This window comes from Balaenoptera acutorostrata, chromosome 11 (genome assembly GCF_949987535.1).
Source record: "Balaenoptera acutorostrata chromosome 11, mBalAcu1.1, whole genome shotgun sequence".
In the NCBI taxonomy this organism is placed as follows: domain Eukaryota; kingdom Metazoa; phylum Chordata; class Mammalia; order Artiodactyla; family Balaenopteridae; genus Balaenoptera; species Balaenoptera acutorostrata.
In genome coordinates this window covers 5,862,504-5,884,864 of record NC_080074.1, presented here as the reverse complement: position 1 = coordinate 5,884,864, position 22,361 = coordinate 5,862,504, and the positions used below count along the sequence as shown (strand labels likewise).

The 22,361-nt window shown below is 40.5% G+C and overlaps 1 protein-coding gene across 1 annotated transcript in view; it reads right to left on the bottom strand.

Moving 5' to 3' along the window:
• Positions 1–22,361, bottom strand: part of EFCAB6 (EF-hand calcium binding domain 6) — a 252,542-nt gene that overhangs the window by 138,521 nt on the left and 91,660 nt on the right. Inside the window, exons 12-13 of the mRNA XM_057555849.1 lie at positions 5,636–5,746; positions 3,467–3,572 (exon numbers count right to left, since the gene is read on the bottom strand). Of these exons, the coding sequence (XP_057411832.1) occupies positions 3,467–3,572; positions 5,636–5,746 (217 nt within the window). The remainder of the gene's footprint in view (positions 1–3,466; positions 3,573–5,635; positions 5,747–22,361) is intronic.

The window sequence follows — 22,361 nt, the reverse complement described above, 5'->3', positions numbered from 1 at the left end:
TTTATTTCCATACTCACAATTATGTTCCGTCAACCAATAAGTCTATCCTATGCCAGTACCACACTGTCTTTATTACTGTAGCTTTATCCTAAGATTCAAAATCTGGAAGTTTAAGTACTCTAACTTCATTCTTCTTTTCCAAAACTGTTTTGGCTATTCTGCCACCTTTGCATTTCCGAATGAATTTTTAAGATCAGCTTTTCAATTTCTGCAAAAAAGCCAGCTGGGATTTTGATGGGGTTTGCATTGAATCTACAGATCAATCTGGAGAGAATTTCCACCTTAATAATATTGATTCTTCCAATCCATGAATATGGAATGTCTCTTCACTTATTTACATCTTCTTTTCCTTTTAACAGTTTTTTATAATTTTCAGTATACAAGCCTGGCACTTCTTTTGTTAAATTGACTCCTAGGTAATTTATTCTTTTTATGCTATTGTGAATGGAATTGCTTTCTGAAGTTCATTTTCAGATTGTTCATTGCTAATTTATAGAAATATAACTGATTTTTGTATATTGATCTTGTATCCTGTGACCTTGATGAATTCATTTATTAGTTCTAGCAGTTTGTATGTGTGTGCATTCCTTAGAATTTTCTATTACAACATCATGTTGTCTGTGAATAAAGACAGCTTTACTTCTTTCTTCCCAATCTGTATGCATTTTATTTCTTTTCTTTCCTGATTACACTGTCTAGAACTTCAGTATAATGTTGAAAAGAAGTAGCTAGAGCTGATATCATTGTGTTTTTCCTGATCTCAGGGGGAAACTATTTAGTCTTTTACCATTAACTATGCTATTAGCTTTGGGTTTATCATAAGTGCCCTTTATCAGGTTAGGGAATTTCCCTTCTATTCCTAGTTGGTTGAAAATTGTTATCCTGAATGAGTGTTGAATTTTTCAAATTTTTTTTTCTGCATCTATGATCATGCAGTTTTGTCCTTGTTTCTATTAATAATTTGTATTACATAAATTGATCTTTTGGAAGTTAAACCAACCTTGCGATCCTGGGATAAATCTCACATGGTCGTAGCATTTAATCCTTTTTACATGTTGCTGGATTCACTTTGCTAATAATTTTTTGAGAATTTTTGCAACTATATTCACAAAGGATATTGATCTGTGATTTTCTTTTCTTGTGATCTCTTTGTCTGGCTTCGGTATCAGGATAATATTGACCTCAGAGAATGAGTTGAGAAGTGTTCCTGCTATACCTTCTGAAAGTTTGTAAAGGATGGCTATTTGTATAAGCAATCTTTCTAGCCTTCAATGTAGAGAATTTGCACATTTTTCGTTAGATAAATTTCTAAGTATTCGGTTTTTAAAAATATTATTAGAAATGATATTTTCAAACTTCTTTTTCTAATTGCTTACTGCAGGTTATAGAAATATTATTGATCTTTGCATATTGACCTTGTATCCAATGACCTTCTCAATTCTATTATTAATTCTAATATTTTTTGGAAGATTCTTGTGGACTTTCTACATATAAAGTCATGTGAGTTGCAAATAATAACACCGAGGATAAGAGTACATGAACAGGCAGAGCACAGATTGCTTCCGGGTGCAGGAAAATGAGCCACAGCTGATGTAAATGGAAGTGACCAGGGTGATGGGCCCGCGTGGAGGGAGGATGGCAGTGTGTGCAGGCAGCACACACAGCTTCTTGGAGCGGCTCTGAAGCATCTTCTAACAGCTCTGCGCCCCTCTCCACAGCAGGGGGACCTGCTTCCCAGGGCTGCCCTCTGTGGCCAGGCAACATGCCATCCCTGCCCACTCCTGGCTCTCTCCCTCTGCTCTCCTTCTCCTTCCAGGTCCCAGAACGTGGCCAAGACCCAGGAAAATGGTCAGAGGGGTTGGAGTGGGCATCTCAATCGGAAACCACGCCCTCTGCAGCTCTCAAGTATCTGATGGCCGTGGCTTTCGTGTGACGCTCCAGAGGGTGAGCTCATTGTCAGCAGGGACTTCACCTCATTCATCTATGAGTTCGACCTAAGTGCCCAAGGCCGGGTCCGGCGTGGGGCAGGCACTCAATCCCCCCTTCTCACGTGTGTCCATCAGTCTGTTTGCCGAGCGGTACATCAGTGACATATTTGGGACAGTAAGCATTATTACAGTCCTCCATTAGCGGAGATGAAGATTTCACTACTTTTAATTAAATTACTTCTTCAATATACTAATACAAGCTGAGGGGGATGAACACACGGAAGCCTTCGTTTATCTTAAAGACGCGGTCCACCCGGCACGCTAGCAGGCGGCTCAGCGCAGGGCGGAGACGCACCCGCTCTGGAGCAGCCGGTTCGAATCCTGGCCCCATCACTCGCTAGCTGGGAGCCTCAGGCCGGGCACGCGCCCCCACGTTCCTTTCCTCAGCAAATGAGGATGAAATGAAAGAACTGAATGGAGATGATGATAGTGTCCACCTCACGGAGGTGCTGAGAGGCCGAAGTGGGCGATACGAGAAAATCGCTGCAGACAGGGCCCGGCGCACAGTCAGGGCCGCTATTCCCGTCCGTCCTGAGGGAACAGGTCACATAGGCATAAAGATTAATGACAGCTGGTGTACCCACTGAAGCGTCTCCCCACGAAAGCAGCACCCCAAACCTTGGAATCCACACTATGCAGCAGCATTCTAGATGGACCGAGGTGCGGAGCTGCAGCCTCCAGAGCAGAGAGCAAACCCCAAACCCGTAGGTCCACCTCCAGGCCCTGGGAACCTCCCCAGAGCCCAGCCCCACAGCGCAGACCGCCCCTTGGTCGGCGGACTTTGCAAGGTGGACACAGGCCGAGCAGCTACTCTTTGGTACACGCTCATGCATGAGTCTGAGGCAAAGTAATTCATCGTACTCCTGGTTAGTTACTAGAGATTCAGTTATTGGATGTGCTCAGTAAATAACTAACTTGGGAAATATTGCTATGTACCAAAAGCATCTGAATGCTGCTTTCTAAAATAAACATGAAAGTGGGACAGGAGCTAATGTTTCAAGCAAAGTCATGAAAAAAGCTTCCCTTTGCAGTACAACTAAGTAAGTAAACAGGCTATTTTGGGACTAAGAAAATGTTCCTGTCATGGGCTACAGTTGGTTATGAGCCCATAAACTCTAGGTTGGGGAGTGGGAGGACGGGTCAACAGGTCTGGATTAATCCTTAATTAAACAGCTAATGATGACTACTCACTCCATCCTTAACAATCTTGACACACGTTGTTCTCACCCCCTGGCATTTATATCGCAGTAAATTTTATGTCTTCTATCCTCCCAACTAGACCTAGCTCTTGAGGTCAGGCTTTGTATCCCTAAGGACTCAGAATACTTCCTAGCATATAACGGGAGCACAAAAAATATTTGTTGAGTGGATAAATGAATGAATATACAGTTTTTATTGGTCCTGTTTTGAGTATTAGCCTTCTTCAAAACAATGAGTTTTCAAAGAAGCGTTTTCAGAGAAGGGTTTCAAAATCTTACAGAGTTGATGATCAGCAGTGCTTTCTTCAACGATGCACAGCGATCTTCATGTCTAAATAACTTTGTGATAATGTTTTCCTTGCGAAGTTGATTTCTAGAGTTGATGCTACAAGAGAATTAAGAGAAAAACAGGAATAAGATTATGTTCCTGAACTTTGTTCTTAATAAAAAAACAAAACAAAACAAAAAAAACACCACCCTAACAACAAGTATAATAGTGCTTTATTTCTGGATGGCTCCTTTCCCCGAAAGTGTCATGTGCTTGTGAGGGCCCATCTGTCACTCAGTTAACGTGGTACCTAATAAGGGAGCTGGCATGGATGCAATTCCCATAAGCATCAATCAGCTTTGCTGAGCCATCACTCGCCTCTTCCCGTGCCGACTAGCTGTGGCCAGCCCTCTTGCCGATCTGTGCCTTTGGTCTCAAAAAAGACCAGGAAAGATGCCACGATCACTGCTGAGACAAACACCTCCCTGTACAGGCAGCGTGCTGCAGCCCACTCGCCAACATGGTAACTGAGGGCACACATTTCCAGTTTTGAAGCAGTGAGGATGGCAACCTTCACAGCCTCTCCCTCCCTGTTGACAATGGCCATGACCACCATGACCACCTATATTATCAGACCCATCTCCCTTTCTTGCCTCTTGCTCTCATCCCCTGAGCTCAGGGCCAGCAGTCTGCATGTACCCTTGAAGGCCCATGATCATCCATCCACTCTGGAGATGAAAGCCAACTTCACCAGGGACTCTGCTCAGAAAGGGGGCTGGAGAATCTCCCAACAATATACACTTGCTGGCCTCCCTTTTCAGTGTTCAATTAGACAGATGACATTTTCCACTAAATAAGGAATGATCGTGAATCGTACTGGCTCTGAACAACTCTCAAATTGTTTAGGGGAGTTTATTGCTGCATCTGTACAGCCGTCTTAGCTTTTTCCAGTTGTGTGAGAATGTATAAACACACACACCCTTACCACCACTTTTAAGAAACATGTAAAGTGGCAGAAATGCTGAATCTGAGTTCCTCGTGGGACCCACTGGAACCTGGCTTTCCTGAAGACCACAAACACTGGCATGAACGGGGACAACTATAAATGTCTCATGACATTGCAAAATGTCTCCTGGAGGGCCAAGATTGTCGCCAGTTGAGAACCACTGTTTTAAAGTAAAGAAAATTCACAGGCTAATTCCTACAGTCCTGGACAAGGTGCTGTGAGACAAGAAAATTGTAAAGAAACAGAAGTAATTTCACTTAAGAAATGAACTCACAGAGCCGCATCCCAGAAATGCAATGTGTGGGGAGTGCAGGGGGCTCCGAATACCTGGAAGGCTGGTGACCAGGGCAGTTCATTAAATATTCATAAATTCCCCGAGACAGGGATAGGACCCAGCAAAACAGGAATTAACTCTGTGGTACGTTTTTCTTTACAAGAGAGCACAGTGCTTTCAATGAACGTGCTGAGGTTATAAAGTCTGTTTTTTCTTTGAGATTTACATAGGGCGATCAATACAGGGTGCACATGAAGATAAAATAGTTCTTAGAGGGAAAGTCTAAATTTGAAAATGTCATATTATGAAGTATTTTTTTATGTTTTGGGCCACCACCGCCCACCACAATTTATGTGATAAATATAAATCTGAAGTTATAATAGACATTAGAATGAAAACAAAAATAATGGCACTCAAGGCAAATAATCCACAATATTTGCACCATGCAGAGAGCGGCTGGAAAACAAGTTAACATACATTGCTCTTTTCCATATAATATTTAACAAATATGTGTTTGTACACAATTTTACAAGATTATACTCAGTGCTCAGAGAGCGATGTTGGCAGGGTCGGTGTGTGTATTGAGGGTATTCAGGCTCCATTTCTGCGTCCGTGACTCACTAAGCCTATGACCTAGTGAAGACCCCATACAGTCTTACTTTTTCATCTCGAAATTGGAATAATAATTATACTTACCTTATAGTTTAAGGCAGTTTTAAATAAGAAAAATATATGGAAAATAATTTATAAGCTATACGTTATTCTGCAAAAGTTGGTAATTATTCAAAGAAGACTAATATGTCATTCAATACATGAAGAAAAAGTAATTCAGATATTCTCTAACCTTTTACATATTATGATATGTGTAACCAAAATTTAGTTTAGTTTTTTTTTACATACCTATTTCTTTTTGTCAGGGGAATTTTATTACTAGCTTCCAACAACTGAGGCTCATAAAATGATGTTAAAAATTGCTTCCAATTGACTTTAGTGGTGGTTTTAAGTCCAAATCTGGATTTAAAAAAAAACAAAAATAGTATTTTAAACATTTTTTTCTATAACGCTGCATGAATTAGATGCTTAATAGTGAATTGAAAATGGAAGCAGTGAATTTATATGAAGTTTCATATCTAAGGTAAACAAAATAATTTAGTAAAATAATACTACAAATTGATTTTTTAAAAGCAAGGAAAAACCAAACTGATTAATACATCTCCATGTCTCTATATTCTGTTAGCAGTAGCATACACTGAAGGAAGAAACAAAGGGATTTGATTAAAATTCTAACGTTCATGAAATAATTCTTTCAAATTCATTATTTGAAGAGCTCAGTTAGAGTGGTAGGCAGAATAAACGCCCCAAGATGTTCACGCTCTAGGTCCAGAAAATAGAGAAATAAGAGAGAAGATTTCCCCAAGCCCAGTGCAAGGCAGGATGGATGATGTGTACCCCTCACCTCAAGCCTTGTGGGGAGAACTGCTCTACTTGGGAGTTTGCTAGATGCCCCTGCCATGGGGGGTCTAATGTATCAGTGCCTGACGCCCTCATAGAACAGAAACTTTGCAGATGAGAGCCGAACTGCTGAGCCACTGACCGAAAATGGGGGCGGAGGCGGGTGGGGAGGTGTTGGCAAGACTGCTGGCTGACTCTCAGTCATCGGGGAAATAATGCAGAGGGTCTCGTGTGAATCTGACGTGGGCCACAAGAGAGAGAGCGAGCGTGAGTGTGTGCACACACAAACACACGGGGTCATCTAGGTCCTGCCCGAGAAGGCCACCTGGAAGAATGAACAGACCTTAATAAAGAAGGTTCTCCTTCCCTATTTCCAGGTTCCCAGGGGCTGAGGAGGGAATAAGCGATCAGCTGAGATGGAGATGCATTTGCCTTCATCAAAAACCTGTGGATGTGACAGCCGCGTGTGAAGCCCAGAGACACAACAAAGACTCTCATGAAAGGAAACACCTTCAGACAGACACCTGTTAGGGCCAGAAAGTGCGGTTTCCAGCTCACAGCAGAGCCAGTCCAATAGGAACTTTCCTGCTCCCCCCTCTTTCTCTCCTTCCTCTGGGCATTCCAGGCGTGGAGGAGTCAGAACCCGAGTTTGCAATATGAGGAAGGAAGAGAAGTGCAAAGCGGAGATGGGGAGAAGAAGCCATCTGTGCCCCCTTTATTCTTGCCTGCAACAGACCCTAACTGGGTAGGGAACACAATTCACATTTAAATCAAGTCTACAGCTTTGACCATAATGTGAAACCGGCTATTGCAATTACTAAGCTGAGGCTCTTTGTGTGATCTGAAACAAACCAAAAAATCAAAGTCTGCTCATGCTTTCATCCAAGGGAAAAAGAACTAATCCAACTGAGAAAATTTAAAGGGACAGTGGGCAAGAAAATTAAGTTGCCTTAAGATTACAGACCATGAGTCTTGCCAGCTCAACTGAGGTTACATTTGCACACATCCATCCAACTATCCAGCCGTTCATCCGTCCACGTCTGGTGCCAAGCCACCATCTTTCCTCACTTGAATTACTGCTATAGTCTCCTAACTGGTTTCCTTGTACTTACTCTTGCCTTCCGCCAATATATTAATATTTTCATACTTTAACCAGCCTGCACTTTTTGAAATGCATGTGTGATCAGATTACTCTCTTGCTTAAAATCTTTGCATGCCTCCCCACGGCTCTTAGGATAAGAATTCAAATCCTTCGGTAACGTACAGCTTGCTCCGTTTGACCCTGCTCACATCTCCAGCCTCATCCCATATCGCGCTGCCCCTTGCTCTCTTGGCTACGGCCATGCTGGTCCTTTGGTTCTTCAAAAGGCTTGTGCTCTTCCTCGCCTCAGGCCCGTATGCTTGTTGCTGCCTTTGCCAGTTGCCACATTCTCCCCACTACCTACCTCCCCCACTTTAGGTGGTTAATTCCATTCCTCTTTCAGGTCTCAACTTAATCATTACTTTCTCAAGGAAGCCTTCCCTTATTTCCCTAACCAGGTGCTATTTGCCCTATTGCACTACGTCTCTATACTTTATAGTATTTATCCCTACCTAAGTATTAATATCATTCACAGTCAACGCTTGTATAGCGCTTTGATTATGATTATGATTATAGCAGCTAATGCTTGATTGGTTATTACTTCTACTTCTGCTATTAGCACCATGTATGTGGTCATGAGGAAGAGAGAGAATTGATTGACTAATTGATTTCATTACACGCACATGGCAACATATAATAAGTAGATTGTGACGGTGGTTTAATTCACTGCTATTCGCATACAAAACAAAGTTTCATCTTTCATACTCAATCTTGCTTCCCCAAACTTTGCCCACTATTTTGATACAGTTTGTTAATGCTGTATATTTTCACCTTAAGTTTCAGCAAGTTAAAAATTAATTTTCTATATTGGAAACACTGTGGCTACTACTAAAATTAGAATCAGCTGCATATATTATGTTTAGGAAATTACCTTGCTCTTTGGTAAAATATCAAATTAGATCTTCACTACATACTATATACTAAAATACACTCAAAAGAGATCAAAAAGTTAAATGTAAAAGCTAGGACCATTGAAAAATGAAAAAAAAAAATCTAGGCATATATTCATCTGGTATTTGAATGAGAATGGATTTTTAAGCAAAATTTAAGAAATCACAAACTTACTTAATTACATCAAAATAAAAAATTTCTGTATACCAGAAATATTAAAACAAAGTTTAAGAGCCAAACAACAGACTTATAAAGTTACCTATCATAATTATGCATAACAAATTGTTAATATTCTTAAAACACAAAGTGCTTATACAAATTAATATGAAAATATTAACTTAACTTCTTTCAGTAATGGTGGAGTAAGATCCTATTGGACCAATCCTCTTACAGATAATCACAACAAACTCTGGGCATAATATCAAAAGTAGCTACCTAAAAGCACTATAGAGTGAACAGAAGTGGGCAAACTCTGGTGGGAAATCTATGCTGAGAGGAGCTGAGCTGCGAGGAGTATTTTCAGTGCATCTGGCCCAGGGCCAGGCACTGCAGCATGAGGGGCGGCACAGGCACCAGTACAAAAAAAAAAGTGGCCTTTATAGCCTGGAAAACTAGAAGATCAAACCCAGGTAAATCATAAACCTAGAGAGAAAGAGGAAATCCTGGAAGAGAAGGAGCCAGAGAGGGGTCCCCAAATTCTGTCCCACCACATTTCTGGCTGGTTCCTGAATCTCACGTGATCGGAACCTACTCAAAATAGCTTAGCTAAACACAAAAGATCTGAATTAAGATCAGAACTGCCACCCAAGAAACAGAGTATGCAGCTTGAGTTCAAACAAGATAAGTATGTACTAAAACAAAAGAAACAACATTCATTGAAACAGTAATTATAACAGAATTTACAGTCTCCATGATTTAACATTCAAAATTTCCAGGATAGAATCTAAAATTACAGGAATACAAAAAACCAGGAAAATGGAACATTAGTAAGGAGAAAAAAAACTCAACTGAGAGGAATCCCAAATAACCCAAATGTTGGTATTATCACACAAGGATTTTAAAAGCAATGATTGTAAGTATCATCAATGAAACAAATGAAAACATGCCTAGAGTGAGTCAAAAGATAGGAAATCTCAATAGAGAAATGGATATAATAAAAAGAACTAAATGGAAATTTTAGAATGATAAAAATACTATCTAAAATTTTTTTAAAAATCACTTGACAGAATTAACAAAAGAATGGAGAGGATAAAGGGGAGAATGAGTGAACTTAAACACAAATCAACCAAAACCACCCAATATAACAAACACAGAATACACATATATTTATAAAATGAATAGAGTCTCAAAGACATAATATAAGACAGTCTTACATACATGTAATTGCAGTCACAGAAGGAGAGAAGAGAAAGAATAGGGAAGAAAAAAAACTAACACTTGAAGACATAAAAATGACAATTTCCCCCAAATTTAATTGATATACATTTACAGATTTAAGATGTTCAGCAAACACCAAGCAGTATATGCATGGAAAAGGCCAGGCCAAAGCACGTCACAGTTACAAAGCTGAAAGTCAAATTCAAAGAGTAAATCTCGAATGCAACAAGAGAAAAATTACTCACTACATTGAGGAGGACAATTTAATAAATGACTTCTCATCCAAAACACTGGAAGCCAAAAGGAGTGGAACATCATAATAAAGTGCTGAAAGAAAGAACAGTTACCCAAGAGTTTTCCATCTAAGATAATATCATTCAAAAACGAAGGCGAAATAAACACATTCCTAAATAAAACTAAGGGAATCCATCTTTAGTACACCTCAACAAAGGAAGTTCTTCAGGCTGAAGGAAAATGACAGCAGATGGAGATCATGGCTCCTCAGAAAGGAATTAAAAGAGGGTTAGAAATAGTAAATATATGAAAAAATTTTTAAGGCTATTTTTTTGCTTTATTTTTTCTTCTTTATTTCTTTATGGCTATTTAAAGCAAAAAAAAAGAAAAAGAAAAAGAAAAACCCACATTATTTTGTGGAGTTTATAACATAGGTAGATATAATACATATATTATCCATAGTACAAAGGACATGGGGGGCAGGATATAGACCTATGTGCTTACATGGGTTCTACATTTTATGTGAAGTGGTACAGTATTAACTGTATGTAGACTGGGAACAGTTAAAATGTATACTATAATCCACAGAACAACCATTAAAAATTATGCAAAGAAGTATATCTACAAAGACTTTAATAAAATTAAAATTAAATTCTAAAAACAATTTCAAATAATCTAAAAAGAAGGCCAGAAAAAATAAACAAAAAGAGAAAAAAGTGGGAAACCTAAATCCAAAGATGTCAATAACTATTTAAAATATTAATGGACTAAATGCTTTAATTAAAAGATAGACATTATCAGACTAGATTTTTAAAAAGCAAGATCCAAATTTATGCTGTCATAAAAGAGATACATTTAACTTAAAGACACAGATAGGTTAATATTGGGGTGGCCAAAAAGTTCGTTCGGGTTTTTCCATACCATCTTACAGAAAAAAACCTGAACGAACTTTTTGGCCAACCCAAATACAAAGAGGATACTAACTTAAGCCATGGGATCAAGGTCAACATCAATGGTGACAAGTCATATTGATACTATGTACCCTTGGTATGATGTAATGAGAATGGTACTTGACCTCCATGGTCTTCTTCCCATTACCCTAATCAGCCAAATCCCAACTGAGGGACATTCTATAAAATATCTGACCAGTAATCCTCAAAACTGGCAAGGTCATCAAAAAAACAAGGAAAATCTAAGAAACTGTCAGTACCAAGAGGAGGCTAAGGACACGTGACTACTAAATATAATGGGGTAGCCTAGATAATAACATGGAACAGAAAAAAGAATATTAGGGGAAAATTGAGGAAATATGAATAAAATATGGATTTCAGTTAATAATAATGTATCAATGTTAGTTCATTAATTGTAAAAAAAAGTACCATATTAATGTAAGATGTTAATAAGGAAAACTGGGTGTGGGATATACTGAAACTCTCTGTACTATCTTTGCAATAATTTTGTAAATGTAAAACTGTTCTTAAATAAAAAAGTTATTTTTAAAAAGCATATTGAGGGAACATTATAACTAGCTTTATGGCAATACATTTGATAACTAAGATGAAATGAAATTTGTTGAAAAACACATATTACCAAGAATGACCCAAGAAGAAATAGAAAACTTGAATAGTTCCATATTAACTTTTAAAATCAAATTTATGATTTGAAACATCCCCAAAAAGAAAACTTCAAGCCTAAATAGCTTCTCAGGTGAATTCTATCAAACATGTAAGGATAATAAAAATAATAACAATGGCAGTCAGAATGTAGAGGGGAAGGAGACATTTCCCAACACATTTTCCAAGGCCAGTGTTACTCTGATCCCAAAACCAGGAAAAAAATTTACAAGAAATGGCAACTTTAGACAAATATCATTCATGAAAAAAGATGCAAAAAAAATCTTAATAAAGATTAGCAAATAAAATCAAACAATATGTTAAAAGAATAATATAGCATGACCAAGTGGGGTTCAATCCCAGGATGCAAGGTTGGCTTAACATTTGAAAATCAATCTGTGTAATTCACAATATTAATAGAATAATGGAGACGAACTATATGATCATCAGAATAGCTGCAGAAAAAGCATTTGACAAAACCCAGCATACATGGTTTAAAAAATTCAGTAAAATAGGAATAAAGAGGAAATCCCATAACCTTATTAAGGGCATCTATAAGTAATCCTTGGCTAACATCACACTATGGTATAAGATGGAATGGTTGCTACCAAAGATCAGGAACAAGGCAAGGGTATCTAATCTCACCATTTCTGCTCAGCACTGTATTATACTTAATGTGATACTCAGTAATGTAAGGCAAGAAAAAGAAATAAAAGGCATACAGATTGCAAAGGAAGATGTAAGTTTGCCTTTATTTGCAGGCAATATGACTATGTAGAAAACACCAGGGAATTTACAATAAAGGTATTAGAACAAATTAATCAGTGAATTTAGTAAGGTCACAGTGTTCCAAGTTAATATTAAAAAATCAATTGTATTTGTTAGTATTAGCCATGAATTTTTAAAAATTCCACTCACACTAGCATCAAAAATTTTTTTAAATACTTAGGAATAAACATAACATAACATGTGCAAGATCTGAGCATTGTAAACAACAAAACCTTGCCTAGGGAAACTAAAGACCTAAATAAACAGAAGGATATACCATGCTCATGGAGTGTAAAACTGAACATTATTAAAGTGACAAATCTTCCCAATGTATTCACAATCAAAATCCTAGAGAGCTTTCTTTTTAACATATTGACAAACTGATCCTAAAATGAATATATAGAAAGGCAAAGAACCTAGAATAGTCAGACAATTTTGAAAGAAAAGAACAAGTTTAAAGGACTTACGCAACCTAATTTCAAGACAAGTATTTAGCTACAGTAACCAAGACAGTGTGGTATTGATGCAAGAACAGACATATTCATACATCTTCTGGAAGAGATTAGAGTCCAGAAACATACTTAACACTTATATGGTCAATTGATTTTTGACAAAGGTGCTAAGTAATTCATTGGGAAAATGATCGCCTTTTCAACAAATGGATATCGGGACAGAAACAGAATGAACCTTGACCCTTACCTCACACCATACACAAAAATTAGCCAGAAGTGGACCTAAATGTAGGAGCTAAAATTACTAAACTTCTAAAAAAAATAAGATAAAATCCTTGTGCTATTGGGTTAGGCAAAGATTTCTGAAAATGGACCCCTCCCCCAAAATTACCCATAACAATTTTTAATGGGTGGAATGAACTTCATCAAAATTAAAAAAAAAAAGAAAAAATAGTTTGTACTTCTAAAGACAGAGCTAAGAAAATGAAAAAGTGAGCCACACCTAAAGAAAATATTTGAAAAATATGTATCTGACAAAGAGGTCATATCCAGAACATATGAAAAACTTTACAAATCAATAATAGGAAAACAAACAATTCCAATAAAAATGGACAAATGATTTGTACAGACACTCAACAAAAGAAGATGTACAAATGGCCAATAATCACATGAAAAGAGCCTCAACATCAATAATCATCAGAAAAATGCACATTAAAAACAGAGATAGCTCTACACACACTAGAATGGCTACAATTAGGAAGACTGGCAGTACCAAGCATTGGTGGAGATGTGGAGTATCTGCAATTCTTACCCATTGCTGGTGGAACTGCAAAACGATACAGCCACTTTGGAAAGTAGTCTGACAGTGTCTTATATATTTAAACATACACTCATTGTACAATCCAGCAATTTTACTACTAGGTATTACGCCCAAGGGAAATAAAAACATGTCCACACAAAGACTTGTATGTGAATATTCATAGCAGCATCTTCCATAATGTCCCCAAACTGAAAACAACCCAAATGTCTATCGACTGCTGAGTGGATAATTAGATGTGCAGCAACATGGACAAATCTTAAAACTTGGAAAGTGAAAAAAGGGATCAAACACCAAAGACTGAATGCTGTATGATCCCATTTGTGAGAACCCTGAGAAATGGCCAAACCACTGTGACAGTGACAGAGAACAGATCAGTGGTTGCTGGGGCCGAGGGTCAGAGGAGGGATTGCTTTCAAAGCGCAAGAGCGGAACGCAGGGTAACGGAAGTGTTCCATACATTGACTACGGTAGTGGTTACTAAATGCATACAGTTGCCAAAACTCATTAAACTATCCACTTAAGAAACAATTTTACGTGACTTGTACTGAGGTAAAAATATTTTTAAAGCATAGAGAACGGTCAAAGGACCTGAACAAACAATTGTTCAGGCAGGAAGTACATATAACTGTTAAACATGAAAAACGTGCAAACTCAATAGAAATCAAGGACATGCAAAGCAAAACAACAAAGAGGCACTGTGCTTTCACCTATCAAATCAGCAAGGATTTAAAAATGGCAATGTTAAATGCTGGCAAAAAGCACTCTCATGAACCTCCCTTGTAATAATAAATTAACACCTTTCTGAAGGGCATCTTAGCAATATGTAATGTAAACCTTGGAAGCATTCAAACCCTTTGACTCAAGGGTTGACAAAACATTATGCAGCCATTAAAAGTTAATTTCAAAGGTTTTTTTAATAACATAAAAAATGCTCCTGTTATAATATTCTGTGAGAAAACAGAACATATTTTATACCTCATATGGTCTTGACTATGTTAAGCATGTATGGAGTATGTGTACATGTACACACATAAAAATTCTAGAAGGAAATATACCAAAATATGAATAGTGGCCATCTCTGGCTATTACAATTATGGGTAATTTTTTCAATGGTTTCCCCTATTTTCTAGTTTGAGCCTGTACAGTTTTTATAATCAACATGAATAAACACAATTTTCAAAAAATAGAATCAGCACGTAATTTTGCTAGAAATCACATGAGTAACCGTTATTAACTAAAGTTACAAAGATGGATATTGCTGATTTTTTTAATTCTTAAAAATCCCCAGGGGCTCATTTTATTGCCTCAGGCAGCTATCCCTCTGGATTCTGATGTTGGGAGACCCATATCATTCCTAATCCATGTTTCCCATCCCATGAATCCAGGTAGAGACTTATAGCAGCATGTGACCCTGTCTATGGGGAAGGGAGAAGCAACATATACATTTGTCATCAAAGGCCCAAGTTCCTGTTGGGAAACTTTCTCTTATAGCTACAGCATGGGAGTAATTACCATAATAAGCCACAGTGAAATCAGGGTGTTTCAAACCACAGGGATTTCTGGCACTAGCTAACTGACCACAGCGTCTTTAGGAAAGACTAAGGCACTGCCTGATATATACAGAATATACAGATAATTCTAGGCTGATGGGCGGAAGCCTGACTTGAGTCATTACAGTGGGAATTCATGGCCTCTTGCTGGGGTCACAGACCTAAACCAATTCACACACCCAGAGACCTTTAATTGAGGGGGACTCTGCAATATAGCCATGGGCATATACTGAGAATTTTCCTTCAAACCTTGCCCAAAGGGCCCAAGGAATATTCATTCAAACTTTGCCCAGAAGGTCCTTCAGCCATTTACCAAGGTGACTATGCATTAAGGGAAGGAAAATACCTTAGCCTTTCAGGGTTATTAGATCTTGCCTCCTTACTAATGATAATTCCTGGAGAAACAAAATGCCAGCATGGTGTGTTGGTCAGAGTGGAGGCTTATGGAGGTGATAGATGGAGCCCAAGTCCATTCACAGTGGGGTCCAGTAGGATTACAAGCTCATCCCATGGCTACTTCTCCAGGCTCAGAATATATAATGGGAATAAATAACCTTAGTCACTGCAGAATCCTCACACTCGTTCTCTGATCTGTGAAATAAGGGCTATGATAGTAGAAAGGGCCATGTAGAAGACCCAACCCTTTATAAGAGAGTAAACAAAAAGTAATACCACTTCCCTGGGGTAAATGTAGAGATTGGTACCACCATCAAAGAATAGAAAGATGAGGGGTGGGAGAAGGATTGATTTCTACCATATTCACATTTAAATCACCTGTCCACCAATGCAAAAGCTACTTGGGTATTAGAAACTGATTGGGACTTCCCTGGCAGTCCCGTGGTTAAGACTCTGTGCTTCCACTGCAGGGCGCATGGGTTCAATCCCTGGTTGGGGAACTAAGACCCTGCATGTTGTTTGGGGCGGCCAAAAAAAAAAGTAAAATACTTTAAAAAATAAAGAAAGAAAGAAGCTGACTGGATTACTGCAAATTTAATCAGGTGATGACGCCAATCACACATGCAAATCAACATGCCCCCTGGCATCTGGTATGCAGCTACAGATACAGAAAATGCTAAATTTTAAATTACCATCAGTAAAGTTTCCCTTTACATGGCAGGGAGATCAGTATACCTTTACAATATTATTTCAAGGTTGTGTCAACTCACCTGCTTTCTGCCATAATATAATATGAAGGAACTCTATCAAGGCTTGCCCAGAGGGTCCTACAGATATTTATAAAGTAGCTGTGCATTGTTATCGTGTGCTGTTTACCATCACACTGGCCCATGATTTTATTAACAGGACCTAGTAAGAAGGAAGTAACAAGTATCCCAGAGGCCCTCAGAGTGGGAGGAGATAAACCCCATGCAAGTTTAGGGGTCTGCCATTCCGGTGAAGGGTCTAGGGATCCAGAGGTCTGAGGCATGTTGGACTCGCCCCTCTAAAGTGAAAGGCAAGTTGTTATACCTGTAGCACCCATCACAGAGAAAGAGGTGCATGCTTGAAAGACATCTGGATTCTGAAGACAACTTTGTCCTGCTATTCTGATCCATTTTCGGGTAACCCACAAGGTTGCCAGTTTTGAGTGGCACATAGAGCAGGAAAAAGCAGTTGCAGGAGGCCCAGGCGACAGTGTAAATTGCTGTCTCAGTTGGACCCACAACAGTCAATGTTGATGAAAGTGTCTACGGCAGACAGATGCTGTGTGGACCCTATAGCAAGCCCGAGTAGGGGAACCACCGCACACATTCCTAGAGTTTTGCCATAAGGCTCTGTCCTCTTCTGCCCTTGGCCTCTGCTGCTGAGCTCTGCATAAGGCTCTGTCCTCTTCTGCCCTTGGCCTCTGCTGCTGAGCTCTGCATAAGGCTCTGTCCTCTTCTGCCCTTGGCCTCTGCTGCTGAGCTCTGCATAAGGCTCTGTCCTCTTCTGCCCTTGGCCTCTGCTGCTGAGCTCTGCTATTCATGGTGAAGGCCTGGCCACGTGACAAAGTGATTACGAGACTCACACTGCCCAGAAGAGCAGGTGTTATTGGATCTGCTGAGTCATACCGTGAGATGTGTGTGGCAGCAGCCCACGTTAAGTGGAAGAGGCGTAGGTGAGGCCAGGCCCGAGCACGTCTGGAAGGTGGACGCAGTCTGCGTGAACAGGTGCCAGACTCCCGTGGGACCTCCTCCTGCTGCTCACGGACCCCCCAACCCACACCCACGGCTTCACGGGCAGGTCCACGGGGTAACAGAGGAAAGGGATGGGCGTGGTTACTAGACGGGAGCGGGCACCGTGCTGCCAGCGGCCTCGAGTGGAGCTCTACAGCACTCAGCCCCACTCAGGGGCGGCCCTGGAAGATGGTAGGCGTGACTCCACATACATCTAACTGCCCACTATGGAAGGATGAACTTAGGTATTGATTCATGGGCAGTGACTGACGGGCTGGCTGACTGCTCAGGGACTCAGCATGAGTGAGACTGGAAGCCTGGTGACAGTGACACCTAGAAAAGAGGTACCTGATGGACTCCAGAAAATCAGCACAGCTTATAAAGGTATTTATGTCCCAGGTAAGTGCCCACCGGAAGGCATCCCGGTTGGGTCATCAGGAGGAAAGCTGACCTGCCTGAGGGATGCCAGTCGGTCACTTTCCCCAGGGAACCTGGTGCTGTTCATGGTCTTCCAGACGAGGCTCTGCGTTGGTGTGAAAATAGGGACTCGTCATCACTAAAGCTGAGCTGGCTGCTGCCGAGCCCCCCAGGCCCCTTCCTCTAGGGGGGCTTTCCGTCATCTGATAGGGATTACCCTGGACCTCCTTCGTCATGGAGGGGGCAGTGATTTGTCTTCACAAGATACATATTCCAGATACAAATGTCCATTCCCTGCCTGAAATGCTTCCATCGTTACCAGTGTTTGTGCACCTCCAAAATGCTTTACCCATCACCATCATGTTCCATGCAGCACAGCACTTACCAAGGGACTCATTTGATGGTGGTGAAGGTGTGGCAATCGTCTCAGATATACAGAACTCACCTGTCTTACACATACCCCATCACCAGAACAGACGTGAAAGAATGGTTGGGCACCTTGTTGATGACTCAGCTACAGAGCCAGCTGAGAGCAAAACACCCTGTGGGGTAAGGGTGCTGTTCTACAGGATGCATTACATACCTTAAGGTAGCTGTGGCAGCCCCACCAAGAGACGACAGCCAAGGGCTGAGATCCTGTGAAGAAGGCTGGGTACCCTACCAGGTGAGTGATGCCATCCAGCAAAGATGCTGGCAGAGAAAGTAAGAATGGATGATGGATGAAGGAGGCTATAATTATCAATTTAGATCTCATGACCAGTTACAATAATGCACATTTTAGCAGCTCTTTTGTGTATTGTTTTTGTTTTCCTATTCCGACCCCACCCTCTGCCTTATTTTTTAAAAAGCGCTGATTATAGCTAACATTTTAGATTTCATGTGGGAGACATGACTTTAAGTAGCTCCTGTTTGGGGGATACAAGGTTTTCATTCTTGCAATGGACAAGGGTTTTCATCCCTCCAAGGTTTCTAAGGCTCAGAATGGTAAACGGTACCTGATATTTTTCGTTTGTCCATCCAGGTCCATTCTCCACCCTTCTCTACTCTGCATAGTACCCTGGTGGGTTGCTTCAACTGGCCTCTCGTGCCCCTGGCTTTCAGATGGGTTGGCGGTGGGAGATGCCAGCAGGAGATTAGAAAGTGAGAGGAGAGAGAAGGTGGGCTAGTTATCCCCCCAGCCCCTCCCCGCTGCGCTGCAGCATGGCTGTGCCCACGCTCTCCTGCTGAAGGCCTTATTTGCTCCTGGGTGGCTCTCTCTGTAGGTCACCCTCGTGCTCCTCTCACTAACTTCTCCCTCTCTTGCCCCTTCAGGCCTAGGAGAGATAAATCTTCTCCACCTACTGATTTCACTTGGTCCTGCGCTCCCCTGGGTAAAAGATCCTTCAATAAACTCAGTTGCCATCTGCTTTCTGCCTGGACCCTGCCCAATGCATGTCCAGACAAAGAAGACCACAGCTGAATAGGGAACAGCTCCCTCACCCCAAAATCTCTCTGTGCCGCCCCCCCTTGAGTCACACCCTCCCCCAGACCAGTCCTGGCAATTAGTGATCTGTCCTCCATTCCCATTGTTTTGCCTTTTCTAGGATGTCATATAAATAGAAGAAATCCTAGACACATGGCTTAAAAAGGTTTGGGCAATAAATGAAAATATACCCCGGGGTATTGCTTCTACACTTCATATAATTTGGGCTAAATGGCTTATTTTTGGTTTGCATAGCTTCTGCCAGGCTACTAAGGTCCCCAGCGTGGGTGGGAAAATTCTCACCAGGAGATGCTTCTGAGTGGGTACCTGCTCATATGATGGATGGATGAAGCCCAGTCTCTGGTGAACATGCAAGTCACAGCATTTATTTCATCCTCTCAACTCTCCCAGAAACCTCATTCTTCGTATTTAAACACTGGTTTTGTTTCTAATAGATCTATTTTATATGAAAAACACAGCATCTTAGTAATAAAGGTCAACTTATCTGTTTAATTAAAGCCTACCATTACATTAAAATATATATATGGAAAATAGCTTTTAACGTCCCTAAAATATTATTTGCATCAAGATTTTATGCCTCATTACCAAGCTGTTAGGGTTTTTAATTTAGGCCCTAGATCTTGAGTATTTAAAAAATAAACTCAAAAAGATGCCCATTTTTTTTCTTTCCATTCTTAAATTTGTTAGAAGAATAATTTCTCAAATCATTTTATTGGGCATGAGAGTTTAGATTTTATTTTACTTCCTCCTTTATTCTTTTCTGTATTGTTTGCCTTAAAAAAAAGGATGAGTTTTTACATTTTATTTCTCAAATTAAAATGCAGTAAAAGGGGCTTTTTTGTGTGTGTGCACTTTTATGAGTTTTAACACATGTGTACAGTTTAACACACGTAACCATCACCACACGCAAAATCCAGGACAGCTTCATCACCCACAGCCCCCCTCGGGACCTAGGCCCTCCCCCACCCTTAGTCCCGGAAACCACTGATCTCTGCTCCGTCCCCATTGTTTTGCCTTTTGCCGACTCTCATAGAAATAGAATCCTACAGTGGGAACCTTTGAGACCGGGTTCCTTCACTCAGCAGAATGTCTCTGAGATTCATCCATGTTGTAGGTATCAATAGTTCTTTCCTTCCTATTGCTGAGAAATGTCCCATCATATGGACGTACCAGCTTGCTTATCCAATCACCTGCTGAAGTACATTGGGTTGGTTCCAGTTTGGGGTGATTATGAATTGAGCTATCAACATTCACGTACAGGTTTCTTAGTGAACTCTTAAATCATTGTTTAAATACAAAGATCATAGAGAATTTGCCCAAAACAATCATGGACACATCTTGGTAAGCTAACAAAAATACTAAACCTAAATTTAGAAGGTGAATTATGGCTTCTTGTGATGCTCTGAGTGCAAAGGTCGAGGGCAGTTAAGCTTGTAGCGATACCAGGTGTCCCAACTGTACCACCTTCTTGGGGGGCTTGAGAGGAGAGCAAAGGAAAGAGGAAATCAGCACTACCCCGGGGCCACTGCAGTGCCACTCGCTGCAGGAAACTAGTCCCACCTCTAATTCATTTTTCCTAGGCCATTGCTTTCATGGTAGAGTCCAGCACATTCTCTCTTCTTAGGAGGTGACATAATTAGTGGTAAGTCCTTTACAATCACTATGTAAATTCAAGAAATAGGTGAGAAACAAATAACTGTGACAGTGCAGGGAACCCAGTGTTCCTTCTAAAGATATAACAGAAAATATAAGGGCAGTTGGACGGGCAATTGTAGACAGAACCTTGTACAGAAACGTCCACGAACAAGAGAAATCTAGATTGATGAGACAGAAAATAGAAGCACACATTAAACCAAATTCGGGATAGAATTTAATATGACAAAGTGGACATTAAAAGCAATGGGAGGGCTTCCCTGGTGGCACAGTGGTTAAGAATCTGCCTGCCAAGGCAGGGGACATGGGTTCGAGCCCTGGTCTGGGAAGATCCCACATGCCATGGAACAACTAAGCCCGTGCACCACAACTACTGAGCCTGTGCGCTAGAGCCCGCGAGCCATAACTACTGAGCCCAAGTGCCACAACTACTGAAGCCCGCGTGCCTAGAGCCCATGCTCTGCAACAAGAGAAGCCACCCAGTGAGAAGCCCGTGCACCGCAACAAAGAGTAGCCCCCGCTCGCCGCAACTACAGAAAAGCCTGCACGCAGCAACAAAGACCCAAGGCAGCCAAAAATAAAAATAAATAAATAAATTTTTAAAAATTAATAAATTAAATAAATAAATAAAAGCAATGGGAGAGGGACTTCCCTGGTGGCGCAGTGGTTAAGAATCCGCCTGCCAATGCAGGTGACATGGGTTTGATCCCTTGTCTGGGAAGGTCCCACATGCCGCAGAGCAACTAAGCCCATGTGCCACAACTACTGAGCCCATGTGCTGCAACTAGAGACGAAGACCCAACACGGAAAAAAAAAAAACCGGCACTAGCCAATGGTAACATGTGGGCTGAAAGTGCTTGTTTTATCCAGGACAACAGAAACACTGATTAACTTTAGGCTTTACAAATTTAGAACACATGTTAAAATTTTAAGGATAATCAATATAAAAATAGAAATAAAATATTTAAGTCTCAAGGCAGTGGAGGAAATAAAAGAGTAATAAGAAAAACTCAGCCAGAATCAAACATGACGGAGAAAAAAGAAAGAACCAAGTAAATCATAGAGAGTACAAAGCAAAGTGGTGGGGAAAATCCAAATACATCTATTACAACAAATGGAAACAGACTAAACTGGACCATTACAAAGGCAAAGATGTTCATTTCGGAATTTTAAAAATACAGATATATGCTACTTTACAAGAAATACACCGAAACCATGACAATAAAAGAGTGAAAACGAGAGGCTGGGAAAAGAGATACCTGACAAATACTAATCAAAAGAAAAGTGTTATGGGTATTTTAATAGCAGATAAGATAGACTATAAAAGCCAGAGGGATAAAAGGGTAGTGATATAATTATAAAGGGGACAGTTGGCCAGGAAGATATGACAAAGCTTCACTTCCAGATATGTGCACCAGGAGGCATACCAGATTTATAATTCCTTATATTAGCACTTGGGAGTTCACCCTGCTGTTGCCTCTTGCGCTCCGTTCCACTGGGAATTCTGGGTGGGTGACATGACAAAGGTCATGACCCAGAAATCCCTGGATCCCTGGCTAGAACACGTGAATACCACCACATCTCTGGCCGCCCTCAGCCTCCTAATACACTCACTCTATGTG